The sequence below is a fragment of the Erythrolamprus reginae genome, chromosome 1 (assembly GCF_031021105.1).
Source record: "Erythrolamprus reginae isolate rEryReg1 chromosome 1, rEryReg1.hap1, whole genome shotgun sequence".
NCBI lineage: Eukaryota > Metazoa > Chordata > Lepidosauria > Squamata > Dipsadidae > Erythrolamprus > Erythrolamprus reginae.
Genome location: NC_091950.1, coordinates 395161989 through 395189538, shown reverse-complemented (window position 1 = coordinate 395189538; position 27550 = coordinate 395161989). Strand labels below are relative to the sequence as shown.

The following is a 27550-nucleotide window of genomic DNA, read 5'->3' as shown; positions in this document are numbered from 1 at the left end:
TGCTTAATGTTCAAAGTTAGGACAGCACTGAAAAAAACAGACTTACGGTCCTTGAGTTACGACTGTTGCAGCAAGGCCACAGTCACGTGATCAAAATTCGGGCACTTGGCAACTGGAATGTATTTACAACAGCAGCAGCATCCCAGGAGCCATATCGCTCCATTGGCAACTTTCCCAGCTGGCTTCCAACAAGCAAAGCGAAACAGATAAGTGGAATTTGCTTAACAACTGCAGTGATTTTACTTCATCACGGTGGGGGAGGGAAGTCATAAAATCAGGTTCGACTCACTTAACAACTGCCTTGCCTTGTAACAAAAAAGTTGGTCGTTACTTGAGGACTACCTGTATAAGCTACGGGAGTCATTGCCTGTACCAGTGATGGCAAACTTATGGCACAGGTGGCACGCGGAGCTGTATCTGCTGGCACAAGAGCCGTTGCCCTAGCTCAGCTCCAACATGCATGTGTGTGCCAGCCAGCTGATTTTTAGCCTGCACAGAGGCTCTGGGAGGGTGTTTTTGGCTTCCAGAGAGCCTCCGGGGCGATGGGGGAGGGCGTTTCTACCCTCCCCACACTCCAGGGAGCCTTTGGAGCCTGGGGAGGGCAAAACACAAGTCTACTGGGCCCACCAGAAGTTGGGAAACAGGCCATTTCCGGCATCCAGAGGGCCTCCGGGGGGCAGGGGAAGTCGTTTTCGTCTTCCCCGAGCATTGAATTATGGGTGTGTACATACATATTACACACAGGGACACAAAATAGACATTATCTACTATATAAACTGTATGTATATGTATACACACGCATGCACCCCTCTTCTAAAATTATACACATTCAACCTCATTTACTTCAACAGAAACACAGAAGACCGACGGCAGAAAAAGACCGCACGATCCATCTAGTCCGCCCCCACACTACCCTCTGTATTTTATCTTAGGATGGATATATGCCCATCCCAGGCATGTCCAAACTCAGTCACTGAGGATCCATCAACCACGTCTGCTGGAAGCTTGCTCCAAGGATCCACCACTCTTTCAGCAAAACAACACCCTCTCATGTTGCTTTCGATCTTTCCCCCAACCAACTTCAGATGGTGTCCCCTTGTTCTTGTGTTCACTTTCCTATTAAAAACACCTCCTTCCTGGACCTCATTCAACCCCTCAACATATTTAAATGTTTCAATCATGTCCCCTCTTTACTATTATTAACTTTCATCAATCTTCTACATTTCCAATAGGAAAAACACCCAAAGCCCAGAAGGAAAAAGAAAAAAAATCCAAAATTTTCTACCAGTTCTGCGTACCTGGCTGTACCTGTAGGAGCCCATTACTGACCTCCCCCCATCGCTACCAGTATGCCCAAACTGGGCCGAACTGGTAGCCTTTGACCCCTCTCCTCCCCATTTAACCTATTTTAAAGGTTAACTTTAAATCTGTCTTCTGCCTGAAGAGGACAAAACATTTACAACTCCTGGGGAAGCAATGGTTTGAATCGGCAGGCACACCCCTTAAGTTTTAAAACTCTGCACTAAAGACACTAGTCCCACTTGTTTTCTTTCCAGCCATCACTTCCACCCCTAGTGTCGCAGGGACCCTCCAAGAGCTTATGGGATGGAAGTTGGGCTTTGAGGTTTCACTAATTTATTATCTGGTAGAAAGTTCAGGGCAGGTGTTTGGCTTCTGTAGAAGGTTTTTGAAAGTTTTAAGCCAACGTTTCAAGATCTATTCATAGGGTCCAAGCCAAGCAGAGACACTGCCAGCCTCGTGGATCAAAAATTATTGATGGAAATGGACTCTCTCATCCTCATGCAGAGCACTTCATCAATGTATAGGGTATTTGCTTTGACTTCAATCTCTTCCTCCAGGGAGAGTTGCCGGCGGTTGAGGCCTTTCAGTTCAATTTCAGCCTGGGTCAATGTGTCCATCAGCCTAAGGGAGGAACAGGAAAAAATAGGTGAAGGCTATTGCTTTCTAGACTCTAGAAAGCGGTTCTCAACCTTTCTAATGCCACGACCCCTTAATACAGTTCCTCATTCAATTCAATTCAATTTATTAGATTTGTATGCCGCCCCTCTCCGAAGACTCGGGGCGGCTCACAACAATAATAAAAACAGTATAACAATGGAACAAATCGAATAATAAAATTACATTAAAAAACCCCAACAATTTAAAAACCATACAACACGTACATACCGAACATAAAATATAGGAAAGCCTGGGGGCGATGTTTTAATTCCCCCATGCCTGGCGATATAGGTGGGTCTTGAGTAACTTGCGAAAGACAAGGAGGGTGGGGGCCATTCTAATCTCCGGGGGGGAGTTGATTCCAGAGGGCCGGGGCTGCCACAGAGAAGGCTCTTCCCCTGGGGCCCGCCAAACGACATTGTTTGGTCGACGGGACCCGGAGAAGGCCAACTCTGGGACCTTATCGGCCGCTGGGATTCGTGCGGTAGAAGGCGATTCTGGAGGTATTCTGGTCCAATGCCATGAAGGGCTTTAAAGGTCATTACCAACACTTTGAATTGTGACCGGAAACCGATAGGCAACCCCCAACCATAAGTACAGTATAGCGCCAATTCTCCCAACAGAGCTTTAAGCTGATTGGCAGGAAGGTCAGAGGGACGCCCCCACTGTAAACAACGCCTGATTGGTCGGATTATGAAAATATATTCCAAGGCGCCAGAATAGAAGCTTTAGTTCCTTACAGCGTGGGAAATTTGTCCTTTTCGCATGGTCTTAGGCGACGGTCATTCGACCTCCAAAGGGGTCCCGACCCCCAGGTTGAGAACCACTGTTCCAGAGTTTGTAAGTCTCTCCAGGGCTACAGTCAAACAAATTGTGACAATCTTCGGATTGTATGTTCTGGTCCGGCCCTGTTTCTACTTTAATATGTCATAACAGATGGGTGTCCAATTCTAATCCTCAGAAAAGAAAGTAGGTTTGGTTTCCAAGAGATTCTGCTTCATTGGCACTAAATTATCTCCTGCAGGGAACTACGTAATTTTCAGAGTATAAGATGCATCCTTTTCCTCCCCTATATCTGCTTCAATATTCCCCAAGTTTGGCCCATTGAACAAATGCAAACAGAACTTTGTGGCAATGAGTTCTGCTCTTGGGTGTCATGTATTCCTGCTGGACAGAACGGCAGGCAAATGTCTCCCCATTCAGCTGCTAGAAACACCTGCTCGGTCTCAAATCGGTCTCATTTGGATTGCTGGGATTCCCCACGGCATTGCTTGTGTATCTTAAGTTTCCATTTAGAGACAGAACACTCAATAATGCAATGAACTTTCCTAGAGTTTAATTCTGCTGTAGGTCATACTGATGATACCTTAGAATCAAGACTCCCCCACCCCCCATTTAAATTCTTTGTCCATGGAAAAGCCACCAACTGTCTTGGTGGTGTAGTGCAGTGATTTTCAACCTTTTTGGAGCCACGGCACATTTTTTACATTTACGAAACCCTGGGGCACATTGAGCAGGGTGTGTGTGTGTGGCTAAAAAAAGTTTGGACAAAAAATTCTCTCTCTTCCTCCCTTTTGCTTTATTTCTCTCTCCTTCCCTCTTCCTTCCTTCCTCTCTCTCTCCATCCTTTCTTTCTCTTCCTTCATCTTTTTGCTCTCTTTCTCCCTCCCTCCCTCCCTCTATGTCTTTCTCTCGCTCGCTCTTTCTCTTGCTTGCTTTCTCTCTTACTTTCTCTCTCTCTGAGCTTCGCGGAACACCTGGTTGTGGTTGAAAAACACTGGTGTAGTGGTTAGAGCGCAGTACTGCAAGCTACTTCTGCTGATCACCGGCTGCCAGCAGTTTGGCAGATCGAATCTCGGTAGGCTCAAGGTTGACTCAACTTTCCATCTTTCTAAGGTCGGTAAAATGAGGACCCAGGTTGTTGGGGAGCAATATGCTTATGCTCTATAAACCGCTTAGAGAGGGCTGTAAAGCACTGTGAACCAATATATAAGTCTAAATGCTATTGCTATTGCTCTGATCTCCCCCACGAAGCAGCCCTGGGGAGGGCAGGTTTCAGGCAATGAGCCGAGGTGGCGCAGTGGGTAAAGTGCAGGACTGCAGACCATTAAAGCTGACTGCTAGATCCACAAGTCAGCGGTTCAAATCTCATCACCGGCTCAAGGTTGACGCAGCCTTCCATCCATCCGAGGTGGGTAATCCCCCGGATTGTGGGGGCAATATGCTGGCTCTGTTAAAAAAGTGCTATTGCTAACATGTTGTAAGCCGCTCTGAGTCTAAGGAGAAGGGCGGCATTAAAAAATTGAATAAAGAAATAAATTCTCTAATCAAGGATCTGCCAAGGTTCAGTGAACGCCCAAATGCCACCGCTGGCAGGCCACGCCCACACCATACCACCCCTCTCCTCCCAGGAGTCTCCATAAAGCCCGTTTTATCATTCTAGGTAAGTGCAGAGGACACATGGAGGATCTGGGAGGGGGAAAAACGGGCCTACTGGAAGTTTCTAGAAGTCTGGAAATGGTCCTGTTTTCGCCCTCCCAGAAACTTAGGGAAAGCATCCAGGGCCCGGGGAGAGTGAAAAATGGGTCTCCCAGAAGTCCGGATATTGTTTTTTGGGGGAAGCAGTTTTTATCTATTCAATTTATTTATTCATTCAATTTTTATGCCGCCCTTCTCCTTAGACTCAGGGCGGCTTACAACAGGTTAGCAATAGCACTTTTTTTTAAAACAGAGCCAGCCTATTGCCCCCACAATCCGGGTCCTCATTTTACCCACCTCGGAAGGATGGAAGGCTGAGTCAACCTTGAGCCGGGGATGAGATTTGAACCGCTGACTTTCAGATCTACAGTCAGCTTCAGTGGCCTTTGAGGAAAGCCTCTGGGGCCTGGGGAGGGTGAAGAATGCCCTCCTCCACCAGTGAAGGCCGCACGGGTCTGGCAGGCTGGCATCAGCGCGAGATTCGGCCTCCTGTACATGTACCAGAAGTAAAATCTCACATGAGCACGTGCAAGCGAGTGAGATTTTGGCCATCTTTGCTGATATTTTTGCTTCCGCACATGCAGAAAAGCATAAAAAATCAGCAAAAATCCCCAAAATCTCACTCCTGTGTGCGTCCTCACACAAGACTTTGCCTCCAGCGCATGTGCAGAAGCCGAATCTCCCATCAATGCGCGTGCCCATCCGTCGGTTAGCTGGAGCTGCACGCATAGCTCCATTTTTGCTACCTGGACACCGTATTGCCCCCTACCGGTTGCAAGCTGCTTCTCCCCCCCCCCACTGTGGAGCAGGCAACCAATTAGGCCACACCCACCATGGCCACGCCCACCAAGCAATGGGGAAGCAAACCCATTGCTAAAGGATCTGGAGCCCACCCCCGGAGTAGCCCCACTTTCACATCTACTGGAGAAATGTCACTACCACAAATCCACTGCAATCTTTGACCAGAAGAGGGAGAATGTGGTCTAGAATTAAGGCAAATGACAGGCCAGCAACCACAATGATCAATCACAAAAAATGAAACACGATCCACAATACGTAAAGGTTTTGCAGAACAAGGATCTCACATTATTTCCTGCTGTTCCCTCACTCCCGGAAGTACTTACACTTGGGACAGTGATGGCGAACCTATGGCATAGGTGCCACAAGTGGCACACAGAGCCATACCTGCTGGCACATGAGCTGTTTTCCTAGTTTAGCTACAACGTGGATGTGTGTGCCAACCACCTAATTTTTGGCTTGGACAGAGGCTCTGGGAGAGCGTTTTTGGCTTCCAGAGAGCCTCCAGGGGGATGGGGGAGGGTGTTTTTACCCTCTTCTGGCTCCAGGGAAGACATTGGAGCCTGGAATGGGTGAAACATGAGATTACTGGGCCCACCAGAAGTTGGAAAACAGGCCATTTACAGCCTCCAGGGGGCGGGAGAAGCTGTTTTCGCTCTTCCTAGGCATTGAATTATGGGTGTGGGCACTCATGCATGTACGATAGTGCACACCCACGCTTTTTCGGCACCCAAGGGGAAAAAAAGTTTACCATCACTGCCCTGGGATAACCCCCCAGATTAAACTAAGCCCCGTGGCCTCTGTGTGTTCTACTTACCTCTGGATATTATGGTTGATTTCTTGCACTTCATTCATGAGTCGATACTGCACCATATCGCGGCAAAGCTCTACATTTGGACGGTGAGTCCGGGACTCCAGGCGAGTTTGGGCCACCTTGGCTGGCCCCTTCTTATCCAGAATAGCTTTCGTCAGAGCCTCAATATTTCTCATCTGAGAGTTGATCTCCTCCATCAGCTTTAAATACACACAGAACAAAGGGGGGTATTAAAGAGGTATTTGGAGAAGGGTAGCTTATAAATCTAAGTAATCAAATTAATTCAGCTGTGTTCATATCTGTTCTGCTGGCGTGTTTCAACTGCCCGTAATTACAGGGTAATTAGTCCAGGAAGACACACACCACACGATAAAAGGAAAACCCAACAGTTTTTAGAAACAGAAAAACAGAAACAGCTCCCTTTTTAAATGTCAAAGGGATTTTCTGGTACACATAAGGCACAGGTTAAATGCAATCCAATTGCTGCCCCAATAACTGGGAAATTGAGTCCAATTCTAAAGTCCAGAGAGTCCACACACAATCTTGAACAGCACAAAAACCACGATCTTGACGAAACAATGAATCAGATAAACTGCCATGAGGCTAAAACACCAGGTTGCACTTTTATCTGTAGCACTAATTACAGCAGCCCCACCCAACCACAGGACCAGATTATCTCCGAGACCGCCTTCTGCCACACGAATCCAAGCGTCTGGTAAGGTCCCACAGAGTTGGTCTCCTTACGGTTCTGTCAACCAAGCAATGTCAGCTGGTGGGGCCTAAGGAAGAGCCTTCTCTATTGTTGTGGTTGGCTCTGGCCCAGCTCCTGCCCCAGGGAATGTGGAGGTGGATGCAGGGGAAACTTCAACATGTCACAGGCCTGTGTTATTGCCGACAGTCAGTTCAGAGTTTAGTTTCCTCGGACGAAGAAGCAGGTGGGAGTGACTCGGCAGAGGGGGGCTTGGCACACAGCCCAGGCAGTCAATCTCCATTATCTTCCGTTGATTCAGATGATGACGTTTTGGACCCACGCAAGCACAGAATTATGCGTAGAAGAGACCAAGTAAGGACATATTACAGGAGATAAGAGCTGCCACCTGTGTTTGGGTGGGGCTCCAGTAATTAGGGCTGCTGCTATAAATAGCAGCATGTGGGTTTGGCTGTTGTGGAAGAGTATCTGATCGCAGTTCATCAGGAATCCTGTGTTGCTGGTTTCTGGACTTTGTTGATTTTTTCACGCCTTTGAAAACAAAGCAGAGCAACGTGTGTGTGTGTGTGTGTGTCTGTGTCTTAATCCGTTGAAAGAAGAAGGGGTGTGAAGTTTCTTCACAGCTGCTAGCTAAGTACTTAATGACTGCTTAAGGAAAATTGTACAGACTACCCGGTTGTTTTGGGACGAGTGCTCTTTGCAATACAAAAAGAGTGCTTAGTTTATTTTGAATTTTGGGATAAAGAACATTGTTTTGAATTTTCAAACGTGTGTGTGTCTGAAATTTGTACCCTTGAATTTTCGGGAGGCTCCTACCAGAGAGCCCGGCAGAACAGCTACGGGGGCCCGGCCCTCTGGAATCAGCTCCCCCTGGATTTTCGCACTGCCCCCACCCTCCTTGCCTTCCGAAAGAGTTTAAAAACACATCTTTGCCACCAGGCCTGGAGACATTAGACCTTCTCCCTGACCAACGAATGTTGTTAGCGTGATTATTAAATGAATGTTCTAAAGTTAGAATTTTAAGAATATTTTTAGTATATTAATTGAATAAACTGCATTGTTATGTTTTTGGAATATGCTGTGAGCGGCCCTGAGTCCCCGGAGAGGGGTGGCATACAAGTCCAAGAAATAAATAAATAAACTACAAGGCAATTCCCTGATCCACAAGGGTGTGCATAAATGCACCAGTGTGCCTTCCGTCCCCTGTCCTAATATCTCTTTTATGTTTTTACTAGCTTCATGAATAGGAACTCTATTATTCCCAATGATTATTTCTTCTATATTATTCCTAATGTTTTTCTATTCCTCTTTTGATGTATATTACGATAATTATATCCTCACAAACCTACATTATGTATTAGACTAACTAACTAACTAACTAACTAAATACATAAATACATAAATAAATACATAAATAAATAAATATAGATATTGATGCCTATGAGGATTTTGCTAGTGTTGTGGAGGTGTCAAAGGTTAAAGTAAGAAAACTTTCCATCAAAGACTGGTATGTTTTCATTTGCTGTAAGTAAGTCAATATTTGTTTGTTTGTTTGTTTGTTGATTGATTGATTGATTGATTGATTGATTGATTGATTGATTGATAGGCAGACTCGAGTGGCATACTCCTGGCAGACTCGAGTGGCATACTCCTGGCAGACTCGAGTGGCATACTCCTGGCAGACTCGAGTGGCAGACAGCAATACAGACAATATAACAATAATTTAAACCCCCCCAAAATAGAATCATTCATTCCTACTTAGCCGGAGCTAGATCATATTGCTCAACAGCTCCAGGCCTGCTGGCAGAGCCAGGCTCTCCAGAAGGCCAGGAGGGTGGGGGCAGTGTGGATCTCCGGCAGCCGTTGGTTCCAAAGAGCCAGAACCACCACAGAGAAGGCCTCCCACGCGGCCCCGCTAACCAACACTGTCTTGTTGATGGGACCTGGAGAAAGCCAACCCCATGGATCCTAATCAGTCACTAGGAGGTATGCGGCAGAAAACAGTCCCATAAGTAGTCTTGCTCTAAGCCATGTAGGGGCTTTATAGGTGATAACCAACACCTTAAATTGCATCCGGAGACCAACTGGAAGCCAGTGCAGCTTGCAGAGTGTTGGTGTGGTGTGGGTGTATCTAGGCATACCCACAATAGCTCATGCGACACTAATAGTAGTCTCCTAATGCTTTTCAAGGGTAGCCCCATGTAGAGCACATTGCAGTAATCGAGCCATGAAGTTAACGACGGATAACAATTTTCAAGGTTTCTCTCCTTTTCAGGTTTTCCGGGGAGCATTTTCAAAGTTATGAGAATTCAAAAAGTGAACTATGACTGGTCTTTACACTATCGCTACAGTCACATGTGACATAATTTGGGCACTTGGCAATTGTCATATATTTATAATGATTGCAGCATCCCAGGGTCAACAATCACCATTTGATCACTTTCCCAGCCAGCTTTCAACAAAGTCGATGAGGCAAGTTGCGGCAGTCAATGAGGCAAAGTCAAAATCAAGTTGGATTCGCTTAACAACCATACAATGCATTTAATTCCTGCAACAAAACAATGTTGTAAAATGCTCCCATGGTCATGTGATGACACATTTAACAACCAGGTCACATGGCAAATTGGGATTCCAATTGTAAGTCCCAAGTAAATCAAGGACTACCTGAATCAGGTGCTATCAATATTTTACACCTCTGATCATTTTAAAGGATTATAGTACAGTGGTACCTCTACCTAAGAACGCCTCTACTTACAAACTTTTCTAGATAAGAACCGGGTGTTCAAGATTTTTTTGCCTCTTCTCAAGAACCATTTTCCACTTACAAACCCAAGCCTCCAAAACCGTAACCGGAAAAGGCGGAGAGAAGCATCCATGGGGCCTCTCTAGGAATCTCCTGGGAGGAAACAGGGCCACAAAAGGCAGGGAGAAGCCTCTGTGGGGCCTCTCTAGGAATCTTCTGGGATGAAACAGGGCCACAAAAGGCGGGGAGAAGCCTCCGTGGGGCCTCTCTAGGAATCTCTTGGGAGGAAACGGGGCCAGAAAAGGCAGGGAGAAGCCTCCGTGGGGCCTTTCTAGGAATCTTCTGGGAGGAAACAGGGCCAGAAAAGGCAGGGAGAAGCCTCCGTGGGGCCTTTCTAGGAATCTTCTGGGAGGAAACAGGGCCAGAAAAGGCAGGGAGAAGCCTCCGTGGGGCCTCTAGGAATCTTCTGGGATGAAACAGGGCCAGAAAAGGCGGGGAGAAGACTCCGTGGGGCCTCTCTAGGAATCTCCTCGGAGGAAACAGGGCAAGAAAAGGCGGGGAGAAGACTCCGTAGGGGCTCTCTAGGAATCTCCTCGGAGGAAACAGGGCCAGAAAAGGTGGGGAGAAGACTCCGTGGGGCCTCTCTAGGAATCTCCTCGGAGGAAACAGGGCAAGAAAAGGCGGGGAGAAGACTCCGTAGGGGCTCTCTAGGAATCTCCTGGGAGGAAACAGGGCCAGAAAAGGCAGGGAGAAGACTCCGTGGGACCTCTCTAGGAATCTCCTGGGAGGAAACAGGGCTTCCACCCTCCCTGTGGTTTCCCCAATCGCATGCATTATTTGCTTTTACATTGATTCCTATGGGAAAAATTGCTTCTTCTTACAAACGTTTCTACTTAAGAACCTGGTCATGGAATGAATTAAGTTCATAAGCAGAGGTACCATTGTAATTCTTAATAGGGCAGAAAACAACTAGAGCGATTTCCTTCCTGAAGTCTTAACATTATTGTTTGGAAACCTGGCAGGATGACTCTTTTGGTCAGAGTTTCATGGTCATGTGTAAAGGACATCAGATATGAGCAATGCTCCAGATTTTAGTAGATCCGGCACTGTATTATTATAAAAGTTACACCCCGTTCAGCACATGATGGCTAGATATTACCAGGATGAAGAGGTGTTTCTTTCCTTCCCTCTTTTTTTTCACTCCCCATCTCAAAGTTGGGTACCTCTCCAATATTTACCTTTGCCAGGTGAATTTCTAATTTGTTCTTGGCATCCTTGGTCTCCTTCACCCTGTTCTGGAACGCAACATTTACTGTCCTGTTTTGCTTGCGCATGTCACTTGCAGTCTGCGACAAAATGCTGTCAATCAAGGCTCTGAGGGTCAGGGAATTGTTTCGCTGCTTGTCAGCCTTTTCAACGTTTGCGTTGGAGAAATCCATCCACTGTTCGGGGCTCACTGAGCTGTCCAAAAATGAGAGAGAGAGAAAAAAATTGACTCCCACGTGGAACCCCCTAAGAGTCAGGGGAAAGGATGGGAATCATTGTGAAATGTTCAAATCTTGGAGGTAAGAATCACAACCAAGGATATCCAGAGTCTGGGTGCGTTTGAGTCACAAGATGGTGGTCACCCCCATGCAATCAAACAGCAGTCATCAAAGAACTGCAGAAAAAACTATTACAGCCAACCTGCCTTCAATTGCACAAGTCAAAAAGAGGGACGTGAAAATATTTACTGACCCCTTGCATTCTGGATATAAACTGTTTCAACTTCTACCCTCAAAATGATGCTCTAGGGCAGTGTTTTTCAACCAGTGTGCCATGAGACATGGTCAGGTGTGCCACGAAGCTCAGAGAGAGAAAGAAAGTAAGAGAGAGAGAAAGAAAGAGAAAGAAAGCAAGAGAGAGAAAGAGAGAAAGCAAGCAAGAGAGAGAAAGAGGGAGTGAGACAGAAAGAGAACAAGAGAGAGAGAAAGAAAGAGAAAGAAAGAGAGAGAGAGAGAAAGAGGGAGGGAAGGAGAGAGAGAGAAAGACAGAGGGAGGTAGGGAGGAAGAGAAAAAGAGCAAAAAAGGAAGGAAGAGAAAGAGGGATGGAGAGAGAGAAAGAAAGAGGAAGGAAGGGAGAAAAAGATGGAGAGAGAAATAGAGCGAAAGGGAGGGAGAGAGAGAGAGAATGTTTTTCTCCAAACCTTTTTTTAGCCCCCCTGCCCCGCTCAATGTGCCCCAGGGTTTCGTAAATGTAAAAAATGTGCCGCAGTTCAAAAAAGGTTGAAAATCACAGCTCTACGGCACTGCACACCAAGGCAACTAGACACAAGAACAGGTTTTTTTCAAACGCCATCACTCTGCTAAACAAATAATTCCCTCAGCACTGTCAAACTATTCACTAAGGCAGCATTATTATTACGTCTTCTCATCGTTCCTATCACCCATCTCCTCCCACTTATGACTGTATGATTGTAACTTGTTGCTTGTATCCTTACGATTTATATTAATATTGATTGTTTCCTTTGCTTATTTGTACCATATGACAATCATTAAGTGTTGCACCTCGCGATTCTTGACAAATGTATCTTTTCTTTCATGTACACTGAGAGCATATGCACCAAAGACAAATTCCTTGTGTGTTGGCCAATAAATAATTCTGTTCTATTCTATTCTGTTCCGTTCCGTTCCGTTCTACTCTACTCTACTCTATTCTTTTTGAAGAAAATAACATAATTCCAAGTATTTGAGGAGTTAGTTATAACTCTATGAGGCAATAAGGGAAAAAGGATGGATGGGTGTACCAATTTTGAAGAAGCTTCTTGGATGAAAAGTGAAACATCTTCAAGGAAAAATAATGTTGCAAAAACAACATGCACCAAAGACGAATTCCTTGTGTGTCCAATCATACTTGGCCAATAAACAATTTTATTCTATTCTATGTCCAATTTCCTTTTGAAAAAGCACCTTTGGGATAACAACAATGTCTACAGAGATTGAGAATCTCTGTAGACATTGGTGGAGCATAGAATAGAATAGAATTTTATTGGCCAAGTGTGATTGGATACACAAGGAATTTGTCTTGGTGCATATGCTCTCAGCGTACATAAAAGAAAAAGATACATTTGTCAAGAATCATGTGGTACGACACTTAATGATTTTCATAGGGGTCAAACAAGCAATGAAGAAACAATATTAATAAAAATCTTAGGATACAAGCAGCAAGTTAGTCATACAATCCTAAGTGGGAGGAAAACGATAGGAATGATGAGAAAAACTAGTAGAATAGAAGTGCAGATTTAGTAAAAAGTCTGACAGTGTTGAGGGAATTATTTGTTTAGTAGAGTGATGGCATTCGGGAAAAAACTGTCTAGTTGTCTTGGTGTGCAGTGCTCTGTAGCAACGTTTTGAGGGTAGGAGTTGAAACAGTTTATGTCCAGGATGTGAGGGGTCAGTAAATATTTTCCCCGCCCTCTTTTTGACTCGTGCAGTATACAGGTCCCCAATGGAAGGCAGGTTGGCAGCAATTGGGCGTCCTCCTCAATCCACAGCTCACATTAGAGAACCATCTTTCAGCTGTAGCGAGCGGGACGTTTGCCCAGGTTTGCCTGGTGCACCAGTTGCGGCCCTATCTGGATTGGGACTCACTACTCACAGTCACTCATGCCCTCATCACCTCGAGATTCGACTACTGTAACGCTCTCTACATGGGGCTACCTTTGAAAAGTGTTCGGAAACTTCAGATTGTGCAGAATGCAGCTGCGAGAGCAATCATGGACTTCCCAAGGTATGCCCATGTTACACCAACACTCCGCAGTCTGCATTGGTTGCCGATCAATTTCCGGTCACAATTCAAAGTGTTGGTCTTGACCTATAAAGCCCTTCATGGCATCGGACCAGAATATCTCCGGGACTGCCTTCTGCCGCACAAATCCCAGCGACCGATTAGGTCCCACAGACTTGGCCTTCTCTGGGTCCCGTCGAATAAGCAATGTAGTTTGGCGGGTCCCAGGGGAAGAGCCTTCTCTGTGGCAGCCCCGACCCTCTGGAACCAACCTGAGATTAGAAATGCTCCCACCGTCCTAGCCTTTCGCAAACTCCTTAAAACCCACCTCTGCCGTCAGGCATGGGGGAACTGAAATATCTTCCCCAGGCCTATACTGTTTATGTATGGTATGTTGTGTGCATGTTTTTTAAATTATGGGTTTTTAGCTTTCTAATTTTTGAATTTGTATTATGTATTGTTTTCTGTTGCTGTTGTGAGCCGCCCCGAGTCCGCGGAGAGGGGCGGCATACAAAATAAATAATAAATGAATGAATGGATGGATGGATGGATGGATGGATGGATGGATGGATGGATGGATAGATAGATAGATAGATAGATAGATAGATAGATAAATTAATTTTAAAAATAGTTTTTTCTGCAGTTCTGCATGAAACCAAATGAACTTCCCTCTTGCAATCCTCACCTGTAGCACCACCTACTACCCAGCTCCTTTCCAACAGGACCTTTGTTGAAATGCACCATGGTCACAGAAAAGCCAATGTCCCCCTATGACAGGTTTCCAGGTTCACCCACTCAGTTCCACATGTGACACTTACTTCTCCTCAACCTTGACTACATTTTGAGCGTATCCAATATCAGGAGAGTTGTTGGTCAGATTGGAGCAATAATTGTCAATGGTCAAGGCCATGTACTTGTCCTTCAGGTCCTGTTCAAGATTGTATTTGGCCGTGCGATTAAGCCTGAAATAGGGGGGGAAAACAAGTCTTTGAGAAGAGAATACATAAAAAGATGCCCAGCCATATAGTCCTAAAATGCAGGCAACACGTGTATTAAAGAACTTAATACAGCACAGCGGATACATTAGAGCAGTTTGCGTACCACAAACCCCATGGAACAGAACACCAGATTTTGCAAAGAAGCCTTTTGTCTCTCTCATAATTTTTGATGTAGAATGAAGACACCAGCTCCCCTTCTTTCTGCATATGTCTGTACGAGAGGAGCAGGCAAAGGGCGGAGTTAAATACATCATCAGTTTAGAGGCCTTGCATTTCAAGTCGCATTTTTATTTTGTTTTATTTTATTTGTTTATTTGTCCAATACACAATAAATATAGAAGAGAATAGACTAGAATTTTATTGGCCAAGTGTGATTGGACACACAAGGAATTTGTCTTGATGCATATGCTCTCAGCGTACATAAAATAAAATATACATTTGTCAAGAATCATGTGGTACGACACTTAATGATTGTCACAGGGGTCAAATAAGCAACGAAGAAGCAATATAATAAAAATCTTAGGATATAAGCAACAAGTTACAGTCATACAGTCAACATGGGAGAAAATGGGTGAAAGGAATGATGAGAAAAACTAGTAGAATAGAAGTGCAGATTTAGTAGAAAGTCTGACAGTGTTGAGGGAATTATTTGTTTAGTAGAGTGATGGCGTTCGGGAAAAAACTGTTCTTGTGTCTAGTTGTCTTGGTGTGCAGTGCTCTGTAGCAACGTTTTAAGGGTAGGAGGTAATATATATAAAGAAAAATATAAAATGGAGAAGATATATGAAAGGAAGAAAATACATATGATATATGAGATAAAGGAAAGACAATTGGACAAGGGATGAAAGGCACACTGGTGCACTTATGTACGCCCCTTACTGACCTCTTAAGAACCTGGAGAGGTCAATTGTAGATAGTCTAAGGGAGAAATGTTGGGGGTTAGGGGTTGACACTATTGAGTCTGGTAATGAGTTCCACGCTTCGACAACTCGATTGTTAAAGTCATATTTTTTACAGTCATGTTTGTAGCGGTTAATATTAAGTTTGAATCTGTTGCGTGCTCTTGTGTTGTTGCGGTTGAAGCTGAAGTAGTCATTGACAGGTAGGATGTTGCAGCATATGATCTTGTGGGCAATACTTAAATCGTGTTTTAGGCGTCGTAGTTCTAAGCTTTCTAGGCCCAGGATTGTTAGTCTATTTTCGTAGGGTATTCTGTTTCAACAGAGCTGGAGGGGATCTTGCAGGTCATCTAGTCCAACCCCCTGCCCAAGCAGAAGACCTTACATCTGCTTCTGCTTAGGATCAAACTCACAATCTCCTGATTGTGAGGAAAGAACTCCACCTCTAGGCCACCTGGATGCCGGCAATATTTGCATTGCCGCAAGAAATCCAAAGCCATCCTCCCTTGAATTTGGTTGGCCCTTATCTTGTGCCAATTTTGTGCTGTTACTTGACTTTATTGTTGTATACACTGCAGGCTTCAGTAAATGCTTTATGCTGCAAATGGTCCTGGTTCTTTGTGTCTGACATTGTCAATGTACAATCCACCCAATTTCATTGTTAGGAAATGAGGTGAAAACTTTGCTCATTTGGACCTGAGAATTTTCACATGCAGAATAACTACTGTTCCATTAAACATAGAAACACAGAAGATTGACGGCAGAAAAAGACCTCATGGTCCATCTAGTCTGACCTTATACTATTTCCTGCATTTTATCTTAGGGTGGATATATGTTTATCCCAGGCATGTTTAAATTCAGTTACTGTGGATTTACCAACCACGTCTGCGGGAAGTTTGTTCCAAAGATCTACTACTCTTTCAGTAAAATAATATTTTCTCACATTGCTTTGGAACTTCCCCCCAACTAACCTCAGATTGTGTCCCCTTGTTCTTGTGTTCATTTTCCTATTAAAAACACTTCCCTCCTGAACCTTATTTAACCCTTTAAATGTTTCAAGCCAGAGCTCTTCAAAGTTGGCTACTTTAAGACATGTGGCCTTCAACTCTCAGAATTCTCCGAGTGTTGAAGTCCACAAGTCTTAAAGTTGCCAGGTTTGGGGACCCCTATATTAAAGCTATACAGTGTTCCCTCGATTTTCGCGGGGGATGCGTTCCGAGACCGCCCGCGAAAGTCGAATTTCCGCGAAGTAGAGATGCGGAAGTAAATACACCATTTTTGGCTATGGACAGTATCACAAGCCTTCCCTTAACACTTTAAACCCCTAAATTACCATTTCCCATTCCCTTAACAACCATTTACGCACCATTATTACTGGTACTCACCATTGAATATTTATAAACATAATTATTTATTAACAATAATTATTTTTTTTGCTATTTATTTGCAAAAATTATTAGTTTGCTGATGACATATGACGTCATCGGGTGGGAAAAACCGTGGTATGGGGGGAAAACCGCAAAGTATTTTTTAATTAATATTTTTTGAAAAACCGTGGTATAGGCTATTCGCGAAGTTCGAACCCGCGAAAATCGAGGGAACACTGTAGTCTTAACATCAAAGACTATGCTGGCCTTTCCCCTGCCTCCCTTGACTCTGTGAAGTTAACAGCTTTGGTTCATACTGCATCTCACTTTTGGGTCTTCCCAATTACCCATATCATCTCCAGAATCCACACAGCTTTTTCTTTTCTTCCTTCCTTCCTCAGAATCTTGCTTTTCCTATACCTGAGTTGCTCATCTGTTTGCTGCATGGTACGTTCAAGGAGAGCAAGGGCTCCCTGGAAGACCTCAACTTCCTTGATCAGCTCCTGTTCCACTTCATCATGGACCAGATCAATGCCAACTCTCCTTTCGCTGAAAGAAAAACAAAAATTATTTGGATGGTTATTTTCCCCTCTGGCACATCAGGAAATGATTCCTGTGAAATAATAAAGCATGTCTTGATTTTTTTTTTTTACTCCATTTTATTGTTATGCTCTCTACATGGGGCTACCTTTGAAAAGTGTTCAGAAACTTCAGATCGTGCAGAATGCAGCTGCGAGAGCTATCATGAGCTTTCCTAAATACGCCCATGTCACACCAACACTCCGCAGTCTGCATTGGTTGCCGATCAGTTTCCGGTCACAATTCAAAGTGTTGGTTATGACCTATAAAGCCCTTCATGGCACCGGACCAGAATATCTCCGGGACCGCCTTCTGCCGCACGAATCCCAGCGACCAGTTAGGTCCCACAGAAGTCAGCCTTCTCCGGGTCCCGTTGACTAAACAATGTCGTTTGGCGGGACCCAGGGGAAGAGCCTTCTCTGTGGCGGCCCCGACCCTTTGGAACCAACTCCCCCCAGATATCAGAGTTGCCCCCACCCTCCTAGCCTTTTGTAAGCTCCTTAAAACCCACCTCTGTCATCAGGCATGGGGGAATTGATACTTTCCCTCCCCCTAGGCTTATAGAATTTATGCATGATATGCTAGTATGTATGATTGGTTTTTAAATTAGGGTTTTAAATTAACTTAAATATTAGATTTGTTTACATTGTATTATTATTGCTGTGAGCAGCCCCGAGTCTGCGGAGAGGGGCGGCATACAAATCTGATTAATAAATAAATAATAAATAAATAAGCTGCCTAAAGTCGCTCCATGGTGAGATAAATGGCAAATAAATTTCACAAATAAATAAAAATAAAATTTATTTCATTGTTACTCTCTGTGAGGAATGTTTTCCAAACATTGTCTTTGTAGGGGTTTTTTTTCCATTGCTTTACTTGCTCCAGCCCTAACCAGGTGCTAACAATGCTCTTTCATTATTACTCTCTGACAAGAAGAATGTTTTCCAAGCCCTAAGTCTGTGCAGGCTTTTTTTCATTGCTCTCTTTACTCAGCCCTAACCAGGTGCTAATAATGTTCCCAGCTCTTAGCACCTTGCAAACTCTTTGATTGTTACTCTCTGCAAAAATGTTTTCCAAGCCCTAAGTCTTTGCAGGGTTTTTTTCATTGCTCTAACTTGCTCCAAATCTTTCTTTCCAGCCCTAACCAGGTGCTAACGATGTTCCCAGCTCTTACTTACTTGAAAGCTCTTTCATTGTTACTGTCTCAGAATAAATGTTTTTTTAAAGCCCTTAATCAGGGGATAAAATAATGTGCTGAAGCTGACAAGAGTAAGGACACTAACCAGATGAATACCTGGTAAGCAGATTCTTTTCCCTATTTTCCTCCCCAAAAACTAAGGTGTGTCTTATACCCTGAAAAATATGGTAATATCGGCAGGAATTTATGTACTTATTATATTTTTATATCACTGTACTTCCCAAGGATTCACAGCTGTTCACAACTAAAATTTAAGCACGTTACCATAACTCAAAGATCAACATAATTCAAAACCAATAGAATCATATACAGTGATCCCTCGAGTTTCGCGATCTCGATCTTCGCGAAACGCTATATCGCGATTTTTCCACCCGATGACGTCACTCTCTTCCTTCCTTTCTCATCTTTCTTTCTCTCTCTCTTTCTCTATCTTGCTTCTTCCTCTCTCACACTCTCTTCCTCTCTCATCTCTTTCTTTCCTTCTCTCTCTTTCTCTATCTCTCCCCCTCTTGCTGGCGGGCGGCGGGCGGCGGGCGGGCGAGCAGGGGCATCAGCGAGGAGCCGGGGTTTCCCCTTTGCGTGGGCGGCTGGGAAACCCCGATCTTCGTCTGCTCGCTGATGCTGCGCCGAGCAGATCAGCTGCTGGGCGGCCGAAGGAACCTTCCCTGGGTCTTCCCCCTCTTGCTGGCGGGCGGGCGAGCGGCGGGCATCAGCGAGGAGCTGGGGTTTCCCCCTTGCGTGGGCGGCCGGGAAGACCCAGGGAAGGTTCCTTCGGCCGCCCAGCAGCTGATCTGCTCGGTAGCGCAGCAGCAGCGAGGAGCCGAATCGGGGTTTCCCCTTTGCGTGGGCGGCGGGGAACGCAAACTCCACCATCTACGCATGCGCGGCCATAGGAAAAAGGGCGCGCATGCGCAGACCTACATCGCGAAAAATCGATTATCGCGAGGGGTCTTGGAACGGAACCCTCGCGATAATAGAGGGATCACTGTATAGTATCAACAACGGAACTAAAATGAATAGGCATGAATAGATGTCAATCAACACTCTTGTGAACAGCTGTTTTCAGAACTTTCCTGTAAGAGTAAATGCACTGCCTGGAATTCTGATGGGAGGCTGCTACAAAAGAAGAACTCAGTCACAAAACGACAATAATTTATCATTTTCCCCCAAGTCTCTTTTGAGGGAAGAATCTACAGCATAACACCCAACCCCTCAAGAAGATAGACAGATTTTTAGGCCAGTATCAACACTTGAAATTGTATTGTATGCCGCCCCGAGTCTTCGGAGAGGGGCAGCATAAAGTCTAATAAATTATTATTATTATTATTATTATTATTAATAATAATAATAATAATAATACAGTGTTCCCTCGATTTTCGCGGGTTCGAACTTCGCAGAAAGTCTATACCATGGTTTTTCAAAAATATTAATTAAAAAATACTTTGCGGGGTTTTTCCCTATACCATGGTTTTTCCCACCTGATGACGTCATATGTCATCGCCAAACTTTCATCTGTCTTTAATAAATATTTTTTTAAATAAATTTTAATCAATAAACATGGTGAGTAATAATATGAATGATTGCTAAGGGAATGGAAAATTGCAATTTAGGGGTTTAAAGTGTTAAGGGAAGGCTTGTGATACTGTTCATAGCCAAAAATAGTGTATTTACTTCCGCATCTCTACTTCGCGGAAATTCAACTTTCGCGGGCGGTCTCGGAACGCATCCCCCGTGAAAAGCGAGGGAACACTGTAATATCCAAAAGCCTGTTGTAAATCAATGTAAAGCGCACATCACAGGTGTAATACAAGTATTCTTCAAGTTTCAACCACAATTGAGCCAAAATTTCTTTTGCTAAGTGAGCCAGCTGTTAAGTGAGTTTCACCCCTTTTACAAAACTACTTGCCACAGTTGCTAATAAAGGTCATAAAATGGGTCACAATTTACGTAACAACTATCTTGCTTAGCAACAGAAATGTTGGGCAACAAACCATGCATAAAACGGGACAGCCGATGGAATCAATTTCCCCATGCCTGGCGACATAGATGGGTTTTTAAGAGTTTGCGGAAGGCAAGGAGGGTGTGGGCAGTCCTAATCTCAAGGGGGAGTTGATTCCAGAGTGCTGGAGCTGCCACAGAGCAGGCTCTTCCCCTGGGTCCCGCCAGACGACATTGTTTAGTCGATGGGACCCGGATAAGGCCAACTATGTTGTTCCAAACCTATTGTTCCTCCGCCTGTCACAACTCCAAACAGTCCTTCCCCTTCTTGTAAGCAATTCAAGAAACTTGGAGAACACCACTCTCTTTCCTAGACTAAATATTCCCAGTTATTTCGCATAACATTTTTTCCTGCCAGCTACTATGAGTGGCTAAAGACCTTTTCTTCCAGCTAACCAGTCATGATGACATTACACAGTTTCTTAATCCAGACAAATTTATCCCGTCTGCCTCCAGCAAGTAGAACCTGAAGTAGCCTCTCAAGTCCAAAAAGAAATAAATCCTCTCACCGGTTTAAGATACACTCCTGGATAGTTGAAAGTGGTCCTTTGCAGCCTTCCAGCGCCTTTTCCAGCCTTGTTTTGAAGGACACAAGCACTTCGGTCTCCTTAACAATCTGGTCAAGCTTGTCATCCAGCTGCTGTCTCCAGAATTTTATCTCCTCAAGTCTCTGTTCTGCAGAAGTGAGAATACTCAATCACCCCAAGGCGGAGGAAAGCAGCATCCAAATCCACCACTAGCAGCTAGATCTCAGGGCTTCGTCCAAAAGGAGAATCTGAGGACCACCCATAACAGGTCATGTGGCTGAAGCTCATGTAAATGACACCATCAGTTCAAGACTTGAGTTTACACAGTATTGAATTAGCCTATTTTCTGGGATTGCACAATATACAGTGGTACCTCTACCTAAGAGCGCCTCTATTTAAGAACTTTTCTAGATAAGAACCGGGTGTTCGAGATTTTTTTGCCTCTTCTCAAGAACCATTTTCTACTTACAAACCTGAGCCTCCGAAACTGTAACCGGAAAAGGCGGGGAAAAGCCTCCGTGGGGCCTCTCTAGGAATCTCCTGGGAGGAAACAGGGCCGGAAAAGGCGGGGAGTAGCCTCTGTGAGGCCTCTCTAGGAATCTCCTGTTAGGAAACAGAGCCTCCACCCTCCCTGTGGTTTTCCCAATCGCACACATTATTTGCTTTTACATTGATTCCTATGGGGAAAATTGCTTCTTCTTACAAACTTTTCTACTTAAGAACCTGGTCACGGAATGAATTAAGTTTGTAAATAGAGGTACCACTGTATTGAACTTTAAACTAACAAAAAAAAAAAACTGGGTTTTCGTGGCATAATGAGACCCCAAACTCTAAAATTGTAAATTGTATATTTTACGAATAGAGCTCTTACATCTTCACCTTAACTGATTAAGCATCTTGGATGGACATGTTAATTGTCATACATTGCAAGGAATGGGGAGGGGTTATTTTATTATATTATTATATTGTTTTATTAGATGATTATTCTCTCTTGTTAGTTTTATTGTTTTTTTACATGAGGTTTTTATATTCTTGTAAGCCACCTTGAGTCACCATGTGTGCATAGGCGGCAATATAAATTTCCTAAAATAACAGACAAATAAATATCAATTTGGTATAAGTTCTATGAGTGGCTCGATAAAAGAATGCTATTGTAAATACTGTAACATATAGTAAATGGTACAAAACTATGTGAACGTTTGCAAATGGTAATCAGTGACAGTTTATTCATTTTTCTTCCTTTTATGATTCTTTTTTATCAACTTTTCTTAATATGATCTACAACAGTGATTTTCAACCTTTTTTGAGCTGCGGCACATTTTTTACATTTACAAAACCATGGGGCCCACAGAGAGGGGGTGGGGCTAAAAAAAGTTTGGACAAAAAAATTATCTCACTCTCTTCCTCCCTTTCGCTCTATTTCTCTCTTTCTCCCTCTTTCTCTCCCTTCCTTTTTTTTCTCTCTCTCTCTCCATCCCTCTTTCTTTCTCTCTTCCTTCTTTCCTCTTTTTTGCTCGCTCTCTCTCCCTCCCTACCTCCCTCTATGTCTTTCTTTCTCCCACATTCCCTCCCTCTCTTTCTCTCTTACTTTCTTTCTCTCTCTTGCTCTCTCTCTTTCTTTCTTTCTTTCTCTCTTGTTCTCTTTCTCTCTCTTGCTTTCTCTCTCTCTCTCTCTCTTTCTTTCTTTCTCTCTTGTTTTCTTTCTCTCTCTCTCTTTCTTTCTTTCTCTCTCTTTTGTTTTCTTTCTCTCTCTGAGTTTCGCGGCACACCTGACCATGTCTCGCGGCACACTAGTGTGCCACGGCACACTGGTTGAAAAACACTGATCTACAAGATTCGTATTTAAATTTCTTAGACTTCTAAAAATAGGGAGCAGTTTGGGCTCCTTTTTTATGTTATGTGTTTTTGTATGTGTCTTTGTCTTGTAACTAAAAATCAATTTAATTTTTTTTTAAAAAACGGGCTTACCAGAAATTGGAAATTCTGGTCCCAATTCTGGACTCTACCTATGTTTTCTGGTTGTATACTTATTTTAGGAAATTTATATTGCCACCTATTTGCACATGGTGACTCCAGGCGGCTTTCAGGAATATAAAAACGTCATATATAAAACAATAATACGAATAAAAGAATAATCACATCATAAATTAATATAAGAACCCCCCACTCCCCTGCATCCAGGCGACAACGCATCACACAAGCCATTTAATGGGCTCCATCCTGCTCTGCCCTCCCCAGGCAGAACCAGGTCTTCAGCACTTTCCAGAGGAGTGTTAGAGTGGGGGCCATAGTAATCTCTGGGGAAATGATGTTCCAGAGAGAGGGAGCCACCACAGAGAAGATCCTTCATCTGTGTGACACCAGGTGTATTTCCCTAGAGGACGGGAGCTGCAACATTCCTTGCTTCCCCGCTCTGATGTGTCGGGTAGATGTGACTGGTAAGAGACGGACCCACAGATATGCTACAATCACAAGGGAACAAAATGGACACAAAATACAACTCCCTTCCCAAAAAAGGCAATAATGAAACTTGAAACAAATCTTTGCATGTTGTTGTGCAAATACAGCAACTTGATCTTTAATCTAGTGTTTCCCAACCTTGGCCACTTGAAGATATCTGGACTTCAACTCCCAGAATTCCCCAGCCAGCATTTGCTGGCTGGGGAATTCTGGGAGTTGAAGTCCAAATAACTTCAAGTGGCCAAGGTTGGGAAACACTGCTTTAATCGACCTAGTTCAAGCATCTTATGCAAATTCAGCTACCCACTTTCTGACTCATGTTCCCATGCGTCCACAGAAATGCCTTAAAAGCATCCATCACCTATTCTCTTGTTGACATCACTCTGGGTCTTCTGAGTGGTTCTCTCGATTTCATCTACCAACCGCTGGCTCTCGTCCACCAAGCGTTCCGAACGAGACCGCTGGGCCTCGGCACCACTGTATTGGGCCTTGTTAGCAATGTGCCATTCGGGGGGCAGAAACTTAGGGGGCGCTTGTATCAACTTGGCCATTATGGCATCCAGAAGATCCTGAGAGGGGAACAGGAGTTAAGTAAGTAAGTAAATACATAAATAAATGCTTTGTTGTCATCGTATGTATATACACAGTATACCCATGCAACAAAATTTGTTTGACGCCAAAGACCAATCTCAACATACATAACAATCCAAAAGAACATGATCAACCCTCCACAATTTCCCATCTGAACTATCCAACATCCACACAACAGACCAAGTAGTATTGTCCAGCACTGTACTGACAGTGACCCCCTAGTATACTGATTTATTCATTCATTCATTCATTCATTCATTCATTCATTCATTTATTTTGTTCAATACATGATAATACACAATGAAGGTAATAGAGGACACCTTCGAGGAAATAGAATTAGAGAAAGAATAAAAGAGAGAGTATAGGATAAAATAATCAATGAAAGAATAGAAGAAAGATATAGGGATAAAAGAGAAGATATATGGGATTTGGGAGAGACAATAGGACAGGGGTCGGAAGGCCCTCTAGGGCACTTATGCACGCCCCTTACTGACCTCTTAGGAATCTGGAGAGGTCAACCGTGGACAGTCTAAGGGTAAAATGTTGGGGGTTAGGGGATGATACTACGGAGTCCGGTAATGAGTTCCACGCTTCAACAACTCTATTACTAAAGTCGTATTTTTTACAGTCAAATAACCTTTTTTTCCTTGGGTGCCAAAAGAGCCTGCGCACACATTATCGCGCATGCATGAGTGCTGACACCCATAATTCAATGCCTGGGGAGGGCAAAAACATCTTCCCCCCACCCCCTAAAGGCCCTTTGGAGGCCAGAAATGGCCAGTTTCCCAACTTCTGGTGGACTCAGTAGGTTCATGTTTTGCCCTCCTTAGGCTCCAAAGGCTTCCCTGGAGCCAGGGGAAGATAAAAATGCCTTCCCCATTCCCCCGGAGGCTCTCTGGAAGCCAAAAACACCCTCCCAGAGCCTCTGTGTGAGCCAAAAATCAGCTGGCCGGCACACACATGCACACTGGAGCTGAGGTAGAGCAATGGCTTGTGTGCCAGCAGATATGGCTCTGTTTAATACCTGTGGCACCTGTGCCATAGGTTCGCCATCACTGCCCTAGTACAATCTTAAGTGCAATTATAGCTCTGCGATAAAAACTGTTCAAAAAACGTGCGGTTAAAGTTTTCATTGTTTTGTAAAACTTAGAAATAAAATTGGAAAAGAACAACAACAACAAAACGGTTGTTAACAACAGCAGGGAGAATAAACAGAAGTTGTTGGGTTTTTTTTAAAGGTGGATTCCTTAAAAAATTTCCCCTTCAGCTTGAAGGAATAAGACTATAGTTATATCTCAAACATCATTACAATGAAATGTGTATCTTCACAATTCTCCATGTCTATGTATTAAGTCCTCGGAGAGGGGCAGCATGCAAATCTAATAAATTATTATTATTATTATTGTTGTTGTTGTTGTTGTTGTTTGCGACCTTGAGTAATTCATTTTTTTATATATATATCCAGTCAGAGACATTAAAAACCTTCCATCAGATCGAAGAGGGAAAAACTAAGCAAGGAAGGGCCGGAGACCGCTGCCTTAATCCAGATTAAAGAATTATAGACTCCCAATGCATTTCCACCCTCTAAATTCAGTACTGTAGTGTAGCAGCTTCTTGCAAAATTCCCCAAGAAAGGAAGGGAGCTGCTCCGAATCTTAACGTGCATGTGGATACGGGGATCTTAAATTATCTATTATTTAGCCCTATGATTAACCGAGCTGGCCGTCCCGTGAAAGCCCGGCTACCCACCCTTTGACGGTGCTCTCCACGCGGCAGATCCTCCGTTCGCGAGTTCGAATCAGGGCGAGGGAAGAGGAAAATCAGGCACAACAAAACCGGTTTCCATGGGAATTTATAGGCGACGCCTCCTATGGCAACGAGGCAGCCGCTGTTCGAACGGGGCCGGGATTGGCTGCTGCTCTTCGCCAACCCGTAAAAGAAGGAACGAAGCCATGAATGAATGAATCGATAGAAGCGGGAGATCCGGAGATTGGAATGCGTGAAATCCTTTTTATCAGCAAACCTCTGGTCCCGCCGCCGGCCATTTTTAACACCAATGGACGGAAAGTTTAGCCCTGGGTGGCAGATGAAATGCAATCGAGAGTGTCCAGACGAACGAAATAATTTATTTTTATTTATTTTATCTATTTGTCAATTAGTATAGGATAGTGATTTATATATAGTTTTTTCCTCATCATTCCTATCATCCTTTTCCTCCCACTTAGGACTGTATGACTGTAACTTGTTGCTTGTATCCTAAGATTTTTTATTAATATTGATTGTTTCTTCATTGCTTATTTGACCCCTATGACAATCATGAAGTGTTGTACCTCATGATTCTTGACAAATGTATCTTTTTCTTTTATGTACGCTGAGAGCCTATGCACCAAGACAAATTCCTTGTGTGTCCAATCACACTTGGCCAATAAAATTCTATTCTATTCTATTCTATTCTATATAGAAACATAGAAGCAGCAGAAAAAGACCCCATGGTCCATCTAGTCTGCCCTTATACTATTTCCTGTATTTTTATCTTAGGGTGGATATATGTTTATCCCAGGCATGTTCAAATTCAATTACTGTGGATTTACCAACCACGTCTGCTGGAAGTTTGTTCCAAGCATCTACTGCTCTTTCAGTAAAATAATATTTTCTCATGTTGCTTCTGATCTTTCCTCTAACTAACCTCAGATTGTGCCCCCTTCTTCTTGTGTTCATTTTCCTATTAAAAACACTTCCCTCCTGAACCTTATTTAACTCTTTAACATATTTAAATGTTTCGATCATGTCCCCCCTTTCCCTTCTGTCCTCCAGACTCTACAGATTGAGTTAATTAAGTCTTTCCTGACAAGTTTTATGCTTAAGACCTTCCACCATTTTTGTAGCCCGTCTTTGGACCCGTTCAATTTTGTCAATATCTTTTTATAGGTGAGGTCTCCAGAACTGAACACAGTATTCCAAATGTGGTCTCACCAGCGCTCTATACAGCAAGATCACAATCTCCCTCTTCCTGCTTGTTATACTTCTAGCTATGCAGCCAAGCATTCTACTTTCTTTCCCTACCTCTACTTGCCTGACTTCACTATTCACCCATTTTGAGACTGTCAGAAATCACTACCCCCAAATCCTTCTCTTCTGAAGTTTTTGCTAGCACAGAACTGCCAATACAATATAATGGTTTGTCTGGATTGTATGATTGTTTTTTATAAGGGTTTTTAAAAATTGTTTTTAATATTGGATTTGTATATGTATTGCTTGTTGTGAGCTGCTCCGAGTCCTCGGAGAGGGGTAGCGTACAAATCTAATAAATTATTATTATTATTATTATTATTATTATTATTATTATTATTATTACTCAGATTGAGGATTTTTTTTGCCCAAGTGCATTATTTTACATCTGGAAACATTAAACTGCAATTTCCATTGCTTTGACCCCCAGATGAAATGCAATTGAAAGAGTCCAGAAATATATATTTTTTCTGTTTGTCTAACGAAATAATTTATTTTTATTTATTTTATTTATTCGTCAATCAAGTATAGGATAGTAGTTTATATAAACAGAACATAGGAAGTAATGATTTTAAAAAGACAATAGGACAGTAGGGTAGGAACTGTAGGCACAATGGTGCGCTTATGGTTGTATGGTTTTTTAACAGTTGGGGTTTT

General features: G+C 43.5%; 1 protein-coding gene across 2 annotated transcripts; it reads right to left on the bottom strand.

Moving 5' to 3' along the window:
- Positions 1-1618: 1618 nt before the first annotated feature.
- TEKT1 (tektin 1) lies at positions 1619-25706 on the bottom strand. Of its 2 annotated transcripts, XM_070735018.1 has the most exons (9): positions 25634-25706; positions 23655-23862; positions 20816-20981; positions 16952-17080; positions 14369-14476; positions 14086-14229; positions 10740-10962; positions 6053-6249; positions 1619-1923 (listed from the first exon to the last, which is right to left on the bottom strand). In XM_070735018.1, exons 2-9 carry the CDS (start codon positions 23842-23844, stop codon positions 1764-1766), a joined length of 1317 nt encoding a protein of 438 aa, XP_070591119.1. In that variant the 5' UTR covers positions 23845-23862; positions 25634-25706; the 3' UTR covers positions 1619-1763. The 2 variants fall into 2 exon arrangements, with proteins under 2 accessions (XP_070591119.1, XP_070591120.1); XM_070735019.1 differs by lacking the exon at positions 14369-14476.
- Positions 25707-27550: the final 1844 nt, after the last annotated feature.